The following is a 13,518-nucleotide window of genomic DNA, read 5'->3' on the forward strand; positions in this document are numbered from 1 at the left end:
GTCTTGAGTTCTTGCCCTCCAGACCTCAGGAACTAAAGTGCTTGTTTGATAACAGCATATACTAGGCACCTGAAAGATGTTTGCTAAATAATTTCAAGGTAGAATTCTTCCTGCTAGGTAAAAGCCTACTTCTTAGGACCTCTACTCTGCCTCCTGCTGTCCCTGAAGTCCCCCCACCTTATCTTGGTATGTATTCTTCTCTCCTCCTAGAGCCCAGAGGGGCACCTGAGCATTGCCACTCTACTTTGCATGATCCAGAAATGTGTATGCCTGGTAGTGTCAAGTGTGGGTTGGGGCAACTCTCTGGTACAGCCTAGGCTCAGGCTGGCTCTCACAGAGACCAGGCCATGGGCACAGAGAATCCAGAGGCCCATGCCTCACTGCAGAGCCCATGGGCTGTGATGTGAGGGCTGTGCTATAGGTCCAGGGGCAGAGGCTAGGTACCAGCATGGGTGCTTTTGGTCATCTCTGCCCTGCACCTGCATACCGTGGAGGTGGAGACTGAGGCAGGACTGATCCATCTCATTCCCCTCTCTGCCCCGACTGCCACCTTCAAGTGGATGGGAGGAAGGCAAACAATGATACCAACAGCCCTCCTCTTCTCCTTCAAAAGTACATCCCACCTCTCTCCCCACCCTCCCTTGCTTAAGAACTCCACCTTTTTTTGGCCAGATTCCTCTGCTTAAAGAAGAAAGGACAGAGGCTTTTAACATTATGCCAAACAAGATACAACAGTGCGCACAGACACAAGGGTGGGAAGCCCAGTGAGAGTTTGCCTTCCCGCCCATTTTTCCCCAGTGCCCTTGCTAGTTGGCTTCATACAGCCCTCTCACCAGCCAGCAATCTTACGTGTGCGTACCTTTGGATGTCTGGAGACCCGCAAAAATGCAAATTAACCAATGAAGATTTGTCTCCTTTCCAAAGAAGCAGTACCAGAATCCTGCCCATGGGACTCCTTTTATGGAGACAGTTGTAATCATGGTGGCCCTGTCAGAGTGAGAGGAAAGAGGGAGCAAAGAGATCCTTCAGTTTCACTGAGACTTGCCATTCTAATTTTGGAGTTATTTTCCAATGGGGTTTTTACCCTGATGTGATTTGGCCAAAGGCAGGAGAGGGAGAGGGCAAACTCTGATGAGGGCAAACTCTGAATTTCGACCCAGACTCCCAGTGCATGAGTTCAGAAGCCCAAGAAATACTGGTCTACAGAAGTAGGCTGTGTGCTTATGTATAAATGTGCTATAAACTTGTTTGTCTTTGCCTTTTTGAGGTCTCTGATCTTTTTTTTCTCTTTCACTTCCATTGTATTTTTTCTAAAAATAAATGAGGTAATTGTGTTACTAGCCTAGGGCCCATGATTACATCCATTGCACTTCCGCCATCAGAGTTTGCTGGGGAATCTGTGAGATCAGAAAGAAACACAGTTTTACTTCTTCAGCTTAGCCAACCTCTGTAGCCCAGAGCTTTCTGGTCATCTTGGGTTTGGGAAAATCAGAGAATTTCCCTAAAGAAAACTAATAAAGTGCAGCAGGCCTGCCTCATGTTGTGGGGAAGCTCCAGAAGGAAAGGAGTGCCCACACTGTGGGAGGAACGAAGGCCTCTACCACAGGCTGGCAGCGAGGCCAGCCAGACAGAGCAGGCGGGTCTGTGAGAGGAGAGGGAAAAATGGAAGGAAGGTTCCACCCCTTCCTCTAGCAAAGTCACTGGCTGTTCTTCAGCATGAGCCATGGTTTGGGCAGGCAGCCGAAACACTGCCCAAATGGGCCATCGACCAGAGGACAGGATGTGGAACAAGCCTTAGGAATATCAGCTGAACACTGAGCAGGCATGTGGTGACATCAGGCAGCTTAACTGATCCGCCACAACCAGTCTTTGAAATCCAGGTCGAACACAAGACCAGCATCGTAGCAGTGGTAGAAAACAACAATTTCTAACTTTGTGTGCCTGATGCCCTGTATGCATGTCAGAGAACCTGTCTTGCATTTTTTGGATGTTTCTAAAAATGCCAGGGTTAGGAAGTGGTCAAGGATACTTACTAAATTCCATAAAGCTACCCCTTGGGAACCCATTGCCCCTGCACCGCCATAGGGATCATATTCATTCTGTTCTCTTCCAACAGGCTGGAAGCCTGAACATTACCTCTGTGACTAGTGTTCCCTTCTAAAATACTTATTCTAGAAATTAAAATAAAGGATTAATTTGCAAAAGTTGAGGTCTCTTTTTTTAACTTTTGATGGTTTTTCTTAGCCCAAAAGTATTTTCCTCCTTAATAACAGGACATGGTTTGCAAGGTTTTCAAGATTTCCTGTGTGGTCATTCTTTATGCTTAATAACAGAGTTCACGTATTTCTAAAAATAGTATTTAGAAAATGTATATTTAGAATGATTCAAGACATTTTCTTGAATATCTTCTAACATTAGCTCTTGTGCTCAGTATATTCCCAGTAGGCACTTATTACGTGTCATGTGTCAGGATTTTAAAACACTCACTTGTCGTGTTTCCAGGTTATTATTTTTGAAATAATATTGAAATTTTGTTTCTATTTTTATAAGTATTTTCTTCTTTTTGATGTTATTTTGTATGGAATTGGTTTTAATTTTGTTTTCAAATTATTTATTATTAGTGTATGGAAACATGACTAGTTTTGTATGCTGATTTTATATCCTACAGCTTTGCTGAATTTGTTTATTTAAACAGTTTTTTTGTAGGATCTTTAGGGTTTTCTACATATAAGACCATGTTGTCTGTGAACAGAGATAATTTTACTTATTCTTTTCCAATTTGGGTGCCTTTTGTTCCTCTTTCTTGCCTCGGGCTCTGGCTAGGACTCTACTACTATGTTGAATATAAGTGGTGAAAACAGGCATCCTTGTGTTGTTTCTGATCTTAACGGAAAAATCTTATGGTCTTTCACCATTGAATATGATGTTAGCTGTGGGATTTTCACAAATGGCGTTCATTATGTGGAGGTAGTTTTCTTCTATTCCTAGGATTGTTGAGTGCTTTTATTATGAAAAGGTATTGAATTTTGTCAAATTCTTTTTCAGCATCAGTTGAGAAGATCACGTGGGTTTTTTCCTTCATTCTGTTAATGTAGTGTATCACACTGATTGATTTTTTAATGTTGAACCATCCTTGCGTTCCAGGAATAGATTCCACTTGTTCATAGTGTGTATAAACCAGTGAAACCATCTGGTCCTGGGGTTTTATTCATTGGGAGGTCTTTGATTACTGATTCAATCTCCTTACTAGTTATAAATCTATTCAGATTTTCTATTTATTCCTGATTCGGCCTTGGTAGGTTTTGTGTTTCTAGGAATTTGTCCATTTCGTCTAGATTATCCAACTTGTGGATATATAATTATTCATAGTACTGCCTTACAATCCTTTTTTATTTTTGTAAAACCAGTAGTAACATCTCTTCATTTCTGATTTTATAACTTGAATCTTCTTTTTTTCTTAGTCCTCTAGCTAAAGGTGTCAATTTTGTTGATCTTTGCAAAGAAACAATCCTTGTTTTCATTGATTTTCTCTGTTGTTTTCTATTCTGTTTTGTTCATCTCTGCTCTAATCTTTATTATTTCTTTCCTTTTGCTACATTTAGGTTTCATTTGTTTTTTTTTCTTTCCTAGTTCCTTAAGGTTTAAAGTTAGGGGGTTGATTTGAGATCTTTCTTTTTTATTAATGTAAGCATTTATAGCTATAAACTTTCCCTCTTAGCACTGCTTTCACTGCATCTCATAAGTTTTGTTATGTTTGCTTTCATTTTATTTGTCTCAAGATATTTTCTAGTTTTCCTTGTGAGTTCCTCTTTGAGCCATTGATTACGTAAGAGTGTGATGTTTAATCGCCACATATTTGGAATTTTCTAGTTTTCCTTCTGCTGTTGATTTCTAATTTCATTCCATTGTGATCAGAATAGATACTTTGTATGATTTCAATCTTTTAAATTATTAAGACTGGTGTTGTAGGCTAACATATGTAGCCTAACAGCCTAACATTAAGACTGGTGTTGTAGCCTGTCCTGGAGAATGTCCCATGTACACTTGAGAAAAATGTGTATTCTGCTATTACTGAGCAAAGTGTTCTGTATATGTTTTAGTTACAGTTGGCCTACAGTGTTGTCTTCTATTTCCTTATTGATCTTTTGTCTGGTTGTTCTCTATTGAAAGTGGTGTATTAGAGTCTCTTACTATGATTGTAGATCTGTGTATTTCTCTCCTCAGTTTTGTTGATGTCTGCTTCCTATATTTAAGATCTCTAATATTTGTTGCATATGTTATAATTTTTGTATCTTCTTGGTGCATTGACCCTTTTACCATCATATAATATCCTTCTTTGTCTCTTTTAACAGTTTTTTTTTTTTACTTAAAGTCTATTTTGTCTGATATTATTATAGCCACCCCTGCCCTCTTCTATTTACTATTTGCATGGAGTGTCTTTGTCTATCCTTTCATTTTCAACCCATGAGTGTCCATAGATCTAAAGTGAGCTTCTTGTAGATAGAATACAGTTAGATCCTGTTTTTCTGTTCATTCTGCCAATCTGTGTCTTTTGATTGGGGAGTTTAATCCATTTATGTTTAAAGTAATCACTGATAGGGAACAACTTAGTATTGCCATTTTGTTATTTGTTTTTTGTACATCTTCTGGGGGACCTCTGGGGCACTGTGCTCATTTCCTCCCTTAATGCCTTCCTTTGTGTTTGATTAATTTTTTTGTAGTGACACATTTTTATTCCTTTTTCATTTTCTTTGTCTATATTCAATAGATTTTTTTTCTTTGTGGTTATTATGGGGAATTACATTAATATTTTTAAGTTATAACAGTCTATTTTAAACAGATACCAACTTACCATCAATATTGAAAATTTCTTTGGTTTTTGAGCTCTTACTATGGACCAGGCATTACATTAAGCACCTCACACTTAACTCAATTTAATCCTTTTAGTAAGCCTCTGAAATGGAGGTATTACTATCTGCATTCTACAAATGAGGAAACCAAAACACAAGGACAATAATTAATTAACTCAAAGCCACAATAGCTAGGAATTCAGTCCAGATCTGCCGCACCCTCCCAAGTTCCACCCGGCACCATGAATAGTCTGAACTCCTGTTTCCTCTTCATTCATCCAGTTGGGAGGGGTGGCCACATGGCTTTGTCAAAAATTGTAGCTGACTAGTCCCTTTCTTCCCTAAATACTTAATTGATGACTTTTCTTTTTTATTTAACATTTAACATGGGTGTATATGCTAAAATGAAAACAGAAGAATGGCAAAACAGTTTAGACTTGAAGGTATACACATAGAAATATTAGTTTAAAAAAAAGAAATGTTAGTTTTTCTGAAGTTTACTGTAGGCAACTTATAGGGGAAATTTTCTTTAAAATTGTTAAAAAAATTTTCAGTAATGAAGCAAAATTTGGAACTGTTCATTAAAGTAGTAAGTATATATTTTAAAAGCACTGTAAGTTGGATTGTAGGGGGTTGATTAATGAATACATGTGCTTCTTCTTTAACAGTTTACTGCCAGAAACATTAATTGGAAGTATGTGTTCCATTCATTTGTTGATATTTTATCGCCAAATTCTTGGAGATGTACTCCTGAAAGACAGGATGAGCATGCAAAGCACTGGTAAGTGTCTTTGCAATTTCCTTATGTACAATAATGCATCATGCTTTGAGTACATATAACCTACGCCATCCTTTATCTTCTGCTTCTGAAGGTGACATTTGGAGTAAAATATTTAGAATGGCATCAATGTCAATAGATTACCTCAGATGCACAGCATTGTACTCCATTGTGCACCTGTGTATACCCTGTGTAAGCTCAGTATGTATTCAGTTATTTACAATATTCATATTTTCACATTAGAAATTCTGGAAATTTGAGATCTTGAAACTCAGATGTTTTCCCTCAATGTCTTGAATAACCTGGTTTTACCACGTTTGCATGTACATCATCTTTTTGGGAAGAGACCAAAAGTCACCCAAAATAACTGGTTCTTAATGCATGAAGTTTTAATATCAACTGATTAGGAAAAATTGAATATAGGTAAGAGGTATTCAGGTGTTCTATTTTTATTCTTGTAACTTCTTTGTGAGCTTGAAACTTTTTCCCAGTAAACTGTTAAAAACTAATTTTTTTAAAAATCAATGAGTTGTAACACATGATTGAACTTGCAAACAGATATACATGTGTTATAAGAATTGCCTCTAGGGGTGCATGGGTGGCTCAGTGGATTAAGCATCCAACTCTTGGTTTTGGCTCAGGTCATGATCTCAGGGTCCTGGGACTGAGCCCTGTGTTGGGCTCCACATTCAGGACAGAGTCTGCTTATCCCTCTCCCTCTGTCCCTCCCCCTCTCCCTGGAATAAATAACTAAAATCTTAAAAAAAAAAAAAAAAAAAAAAAGAGGGAGAGAGAGAGAATTGCCTCTAAAAAAAAAAAAAAAAGGTTAATTTTAATGACTAGTCTTTGAATTCAGTAAATCAGTAAGCAGATATGTATTGAGTGCCTCCTATATGCCAGGCATTGTACTAGGCCCGGTGATGGATGAGACAAGCATGGGTATCCCTACCCTGGTGGAGTGACAAGACTTCAAACACAAAATTATATGAGTAATCCTTTTAAACCTTCTAAAATAAGTGTTCCAAAGGAAGAAAGCCAACATGAGCATATACTAGGAAGACCTTAGGGAAGTCTCTAGGCAAGTAATATTTAAGATAAGACCTGAGAGAGGAGTTAGAGGTGTGTGGGAAAAGCATGTCTGGGCAGAGGGGCCAGTGTATCTGAATACCCAAGGCAAGACAACCCAAGTATGTTGGAGGGATCACAGTTGAAAGCGGTCTAGTGTGCCTGGAGTAAGACCAAGAGCCCTACAATGGCTTAGCACTCATGAATGAGTAGAGTTCATGGTTAGACAGGAGTCCTTTCCCAGGGACTGAGCACCAGGTAGGGAAATAGAAATGGAACTCTGTGTCAGGGAAGTACCACCATTTCTCGAGGGATAATTATAACTCCAAGGGAAGGACACTTTAAGCTTTTTCATCATCACTTGCCTTTGAATTTATTTCAATGACTCTAGAAAAATTTCATGAATGATATGTCTTCTTAGAGAGGATAAGGCTTATTAGCTTTTCTGTTGGTAAGGAGATTACTCAGAACCGTTGTCATCATTTGAATCTGACCATCAGAATAAACCTGGTAAGACCTAGAGGAAACATTTTTCTCTACTGAGGACACAAGGCCGTAGACTATATTGCCCATGCCATTTCAGGGGCGTCTTTCCTGCTGTGCTTCTTTGCACAGATCTTTCATGTGCCATTATTTATTGTGGAATATCAGTATTCTCCTACACGGTATTTAGGCCTATGGCTAGAATCCTCAACTCCTGATTCCTTTCATTTTCATCCACCACCATCCATTGACCCCAAATACCAGTTCTGGGGTCCTTCCCCGAGCTCTGGTGGACTGGAGTCAAGCCTGAGCAGCCTGCCCCACATCTCCTGTCCCCTGGCACTAATTGGTTCCTGTTCAACCTTCTGAGAGCAGGGATGCCTCCTAACTGGTTGCTTTTTTTTTTTAATTCTAGTATAGGTAATACACAGCGTTATATTAGTTTCAGGTGTACCATATAGTGATTCAGTGCTTCTATACATTACTCAGTGCTCATTGCGATAAGTGTACTCTTCATCCCCTTCATCTGTTTCACCCATCACCCATCCATCTCCCCTCTGGTAACCATTAGTTTGTTTTCTGTAATTAAGAGTCTGTTTCTCAGTTTGTCTTTTCTTCTTTGTTCATTTGTTTTGTTTCTTAAATTCCATATATGAGTGAAATCATATGGGATTTGTCTTTCTCTGACTGACTTATTTTGCTTAGCATTATACCTTCTAGATCCATCCATGGTATTGCAGTTGGCGAGATTACATTCTTTTTTATGGCTAAGTAATATTCCAGTGTCTCTCTGTGTGTGTGTGTGTGTCTGTAGTCTGTGTGTGTATCTCTTCTGTACCCATTCATCAGTCTGTGGCTACTGGGTTGCTTCCATAATTTGGCTATTGTGAATAATGCTGCATTAAACATGGAGGCACATATATCTTTTCAAATTAGTGTTTTCAGATTCTTTGGGTAAATACCACTATTGGAACTGCTGGATCATATGATAATTCCATTTTTAATTTTTTGAAGACCTTCCACACTGTTTCCCACAGTGTCTGCCCCAGTTTGCATTCCCACCAGTAGTGCATGGGGTTCCATTTTCTCCACATCCTTGCCAATACTTGTTGTTTCTTGTGTTTTTTATTTTAGCCATTGTGACAGGTGCAAGGTGATATCTTGTTGTGGTTTGTGGGTTTTTTTTTTTTTAGAGAGAGAGAGGGCGAATGGGTGGGGGAGGGGCAAAGGGCAAGGGAGAGAGAGACTCTTAAGCAGACTCCATGCCCAGCATGGAGCCCGATGCTTGATCTCACAGCATGAGATCATGATCTGAGCTGAAATCAAGAGTTGGACACTTAACCGACTGAGCCACCCAGGCGCCCCTCACATTGTGGTTTTGATTTTCATGTCCTTGATGATTAGTTATATTGAGCATCTTTCATGTGTCTGTTGGCCATCTGTATGTCTTCCTTGGAGAAATGTCTGTTTATGTCTTCTGCCCATTTTTTAATTGGATTATTTGGCTTTTTGGTGTTGAGTTGTAAAAGTTCTCTAACTAGTTCCTTTTACTATACTGCTGTTATGTCATAAGGAAGAAAGGTTGGAAAACAGCAAAGAAAGAACAAAATTTTCTAGTTTTATTCTGTTCAGAGCCACTTTACTTTCACCCTACAAGCTCTCTCTACTTGGTACAAGACTCATTTCAGAATTCCCTGGGGTATGGACATAGGGATGGCTGGAGGTTGAGCAGAAAGCTTTGAGCCCTCCTAGAGGTTAAAGTGTGTAGAATGTGTTATCAGTAAATCATGTGGCACAGTAATTTTCATCTGAATGAATGTTTTTATGTCTGTTGCAGTCAAATACATTGGATGAAGTTAATTAAAATTCTTTTTGTTCTTTTGTATTTCAGATTTAGTTAGTAACCTAGTGTTGGCCACCTTCCCCCAGCTCTTGGAGCAGCCTGACATGATGGACGCGCTCAGGGTGGGTACCACACATCATTATGGAAACCTGATGGGTTCTGAAAGCAGTTAAACACACCATGTTAGTGAATTCTGACACCTGCTCTAGGGTTTGTTTGGGGTTTTTCCCTATTTGGACAGTGTCTCCCAACCCCTGTCCATTGTCTCGTTAATTTGGTCTCATCATTCCTTCCTTTGTATGAATACTACTTCCCAGGGCTGCCTTCCCTGCCCCGAGAGGCAGATGGAGTACCCACTATGCACACTATTGCAATCTCTTGCCTATTGTTTAGTCCTTGACTTAAGGTGGCCACTGATTGTGTCCTAAGAGCAAAAATCCAAAGTGGTTTGTTAGATAAATCAACTGACCTTTCAGAGGAGAATCAGGTATGCATTTAATTTTTATTGTAATTCAACATATACTGTCTGCTATATGAAATAGCAACTGGATATTTGTTTCAACCATATGAAACCATTAGTTTCAGCTATTTTTTTAACTTAATATATCAGAGTCAACAAATACTAGGAGTCCATTATGCCTGTAAGGCAGCACTCCAATACCATGATAAGTGCCATCGGGGATGTATAATCCAGGTCCTTGAAGATTTAAAGAGGGCAGCAAATGAGGATCGGGAACCTATTTCATAAGAGGTCCTCAGTGAGACAGACCTAATAAAAAGCTGGAGCCAAGTTGGATTTTGACATGCTGAGATGAGAGAGAAGACATGACAGGTAGAAGGATCAGCATGAACCAATGGTTTGAAGCAGGAAGGAATAGAGAGTATTCTGTTTGCTCTTAAGAAGAGCAAAGAATCCAGCTGGGCAAGTAGAATGTCGTCTGCAGGTAGGCGAAGTGGATGTGAGTCTCACATTGCCAGTGAAGAGTGTGTATGGTAGGCGGCAGGTAATTGGTACAGGGTTCTGCTTTCGGAAAGCCTCTGACACACAGGCAGAGACGTACCCGTGCAGGAGGGAGGTGAGCTATGCTAGGAGCTGAATCCTGTCAATAAGGATAGAGGTCCTGTGGCCTGACAGAGAAATGGAAGGAGGAAGCAATTACCAACAAAGATTTTTACTAGACTTTGAAGCTGATTTCGTGTAATGGTTTGGCTAGGTTTGACGTGTCAACAGTAGCAATGAAGTTTTCTGCAAAAAGACTTACTGGCATATGACTATCCATAATTTCAGACAAGTTCATTTGGCACTAGCATTAAATAATGTAGAATTTCTCTTTTTCCCCTGTAAAGTCATTAGTATCATAATATCTACTCATTACACAGAACACAGGTCCATTGATTCATTCGACAAGTATTTTGCAAGAGCTCATTGTGGTTACAGCACTGTGTAGGTGCTGGCATTTTCTCCAAGTGTGTAACACTCATAGAATCTGGAGCTTTAGCACTAATCTAGTCTAAATTCGGCATTTCCTGATGAGCAGAGAGCCCAGACAAGGGCACTGCAGGTCAGCTCTGGAGGCATCCAGATCCGCCACAGGCTGAAGAAGAGGCATGTAGGTAAAGTTGTTCATACACACTATTAAAGTGAAAAAAAAAAAAACAAACACAAACCATTTGAGTTGTAGCAAGTATATTTAAATATATATATTTACATTCATATATCTGCCTATAAAACTATCTGGAAGAATATACTCTAGAAAAGTAATACTGATTACCTCTGGATCATGTGTTATCTATATTTTCTCAACGTTTCCACAGTTAATTATTTGTACAATAAATAACAAAAGTAAAGAAGAGTGCTCTGTTCCTACACTCTTGAGCCTTGTCTTCATGGCATACCATGTTACTTAGGATAAGCTGGCCTGTGCGGTGGTAGCTGATGCAGGTTGATATCTCGCTCGTAGCACATCTCCAGCATGGACCAGTGGGAGACCCTGCTCCATGGTCACCTGAGGGTGCAGGCTGGTGGAGACTCCACTGTCTTATAGCATCATCTAGAACAAGTGGCTTCCTGTGTTGCCAGTTGCACCTGCAGGGAAAGAGAATAGAGGATTGTCCTTGGACTTTCCACTGCCTTTGCCCTGAGGGGGCATAGGCCATTTCTGCTCACGTTTCATTGGCCAGAACCAGTCACATGGCCCCACTCACCTTCAAGAGAGCTGGGATATGGAGTCTTCTGTTTGCTCCAGAAGGAAGGAAGAAGTGGATCTTGGTGTATAGTAATAACTACCCTCTCCCCCCTGCCCTGCCACACACACACATGCACGTTTGCTGTTCGCCACTGAGTTACTATAAGTGAAACACCTTACCGCTTGCTGGTAGCTCAGTGAAAAATGAAGTGAGACCTTGACACAACAAACAATAGGCACATTTCACCAGACATTAAGTCTAAAGTTGCTAAGTGATAGTCACGTGAAGCCAGATATCTTTTAAAGTTTACATCATGAAGTGTGTGAACCTCCTGGTGTCAACTTAGCTAAGTTCAGTTTGTTGGTGGTGCTTTAATAACAATAATAGTACCTGGCCTGTTTAGTAAAGCATCCTGGCTCTCTAAGGGTCCTCTTCAAACTCTCCAGGACCCACAGGTGGAGCAGTCAATAGGGTGGTGGACCACAGTCTCATAAGGTGGTTCTTTCATGGTAATAACTGACCATTCATGGTAAGAGAGCATGGTGAATGGGACCATCCCAAGACGTGGCTCATTAGGGCACAGCCTGTGATCTCTTGGTAGGAAACTTCTCCTTCATTTCATGGAGAATCTTGTTCTTGGTGCCATAATGTCATCTTCACCTCAGGGCCTCCCTACTGAGATGAGGGCTGATGCTTTCATGGAATCCATGAGATCAGGCGCCAACAGGAGTATCCCTGCAGACAGGCATGAAACAGAGGCCTGGAATAATGGGCACATTCCGCCCTTGCTCACATTTTGCCCAGAAATGGTGCTGAGAAAGTCTTCAATTCATATTTCTGTGGGATTAATTGAACTCTGTTTTTTTTTTTTTTTCTTTAAAGAAGCTTGTATGAAGCTTTGTGGACAGTTTGGGATATTTACTTGCAAAGCTGTAAATATCATTTATCTCCCCCCAACCCCCGTCTTCATCACGGCAGACAGAATTGCAGAGACGTATGGTATTTGGCAGAGTTCTCTATTTTCATTACCGTCTGACCTTAAAACCTTAATAGTATTTTATTTTATTTATTACTGTTCGGTGCTATGTTTCTGCGTTTTGCGTGGATATGTTAGTGTTTCACTGATTCTGTTCTTAAATTAGTTTCATCTTAGAAGAATCATGATGCTTCCCAGGTAGCTTTCACCACCCCGTGGGTCTGCTTTTGGGTCATTAGCAGTAGGTGCCTACAGATTCACTTCTTATGCGTGCGGAGAAACGCGCTGTCCATACAGCGTTTTTAACCCTGTCCCTCTGTTTAATGAGTGTGAAGTTGCAGAAGTGTGACAAAGGCTTGTGAATACTGGAATTAATATAACGTACCTGTTTGTCTTCTAGAGTTCATGGGCTGAGAAAGAAAGCACATTAAAAAGATCAGAGAAGGTAATGTGACTTTTCAGGCTGAACTGAATATTTGCAGTGCTCACTGCTTGCTTACACATGCTAATAATGCCTCTGTCTTAGCCAAAGTAGCCATAGTCATAATCCCTCTTAACTATGTCATCATGGTTGCAGAGACATGTTCCAAGAAGGGTATGAGTGAGCGATTCCCAACGTAAAAAGAAACACTTGATCAAAACGATCATTTCAGATCACTGAGTGTTATTTGAGGAGAAGTTTCTAAACAAAGTTTCCAGTTGGCTATCATATTTCTCTTACTTAAAAAAATTCCTCTAGCTCTCAAAGTCCGTATCATGTTAAGAGAAGGAAAAGGAAAATTGGCCTAGCCAGTGTAATACATTGAAAACATGTATGGCCCATGCTTACATTACCATAGAAGCTTGGTGATTACCAAACAGAGCTTGTATTAAACAGTGAGTAATGGCTTCACTGCTCTGATCCAGGGTTCACAAAGTTTTTCTGTAAGGAGCCACAGAGTAAATATTTCTGAGTTTGCAGGCTGTAAGTTCTCTGGTACAGTACTCAACTCTGCCACGGTCGCACAAGGCAGCTACAGACTGCATGTAAACTGAGCACGGCTGTGTTTCTCTGAAACTGTATTTACAAAAAGAGGTAGCGGGCTGCATTTGACTCATGGTCCATGGTTTTTGGACTTCAAATCTAAAAGTGTTAATTATCTACAAGGAACATGGGAGAGCAAACTAAAGCTCCGAAAATTTTTAAGAAACATGAACCGTGTGTTATATCTAAGATATGTGTATATCCACACCCAGAGACATACACACTATATATTGTGAGAGTGCGTTATATCCTTATTGGAGCTTCCATTTGACCAGTACCATCTACACTGGACTTTTGCTAAAACTGGCAGGA

At 40.0% G+C, this 13,518-nt stretch overlaps 1 protein-coding gene across 3 annotated transcripts in view; it reads left to right on the forward strand.

Moving 5' to 3' along the window:
• NPHP1 (nephrocystin 1) overlaps nt 1-13,518 on the forward strand; it is a 93,251-nt gene that overhangs the window by 43,749 nt on the left and 35,984 nt on the right. For all 3 annotated transcript variants that reach the window (XM_057309099.1, XM_026480208.4, XM_026480192.4), the window contains exons 17-19: nt 5,519-5,631; nt 9,068-9,141; nt 12,583-12,627. In XM_057309099.1, coding sequence (XP_057165082.1) covers nt 5,519-5,631; nt 9,068-9,141; nt 12,583-12,627 — 232 coding nt within the window. The remainder of the gene's footprint in view (nt 1-5,518; nt 5,632-9,067; nt 9,142-12,582; nt 12,628-13,518) is intronic.

This window comes from Ursus arctos, unplaced genomic scaffold (assembly GCF_023065955.2).
Source record: "Ursus arctos isolate Adak ecotype North America unplaced genomic scaffold, UrsArc2.0 scaffold_8, whole genome shotgun sequence".
In the NCBI taxonomy this organism is placed as follows: domain Eukaryota; kingdom Metazoa; phylum Chordata; class Mammalia; order Carnivora; family Ursidae; genus Ursus; species Ursus arctos.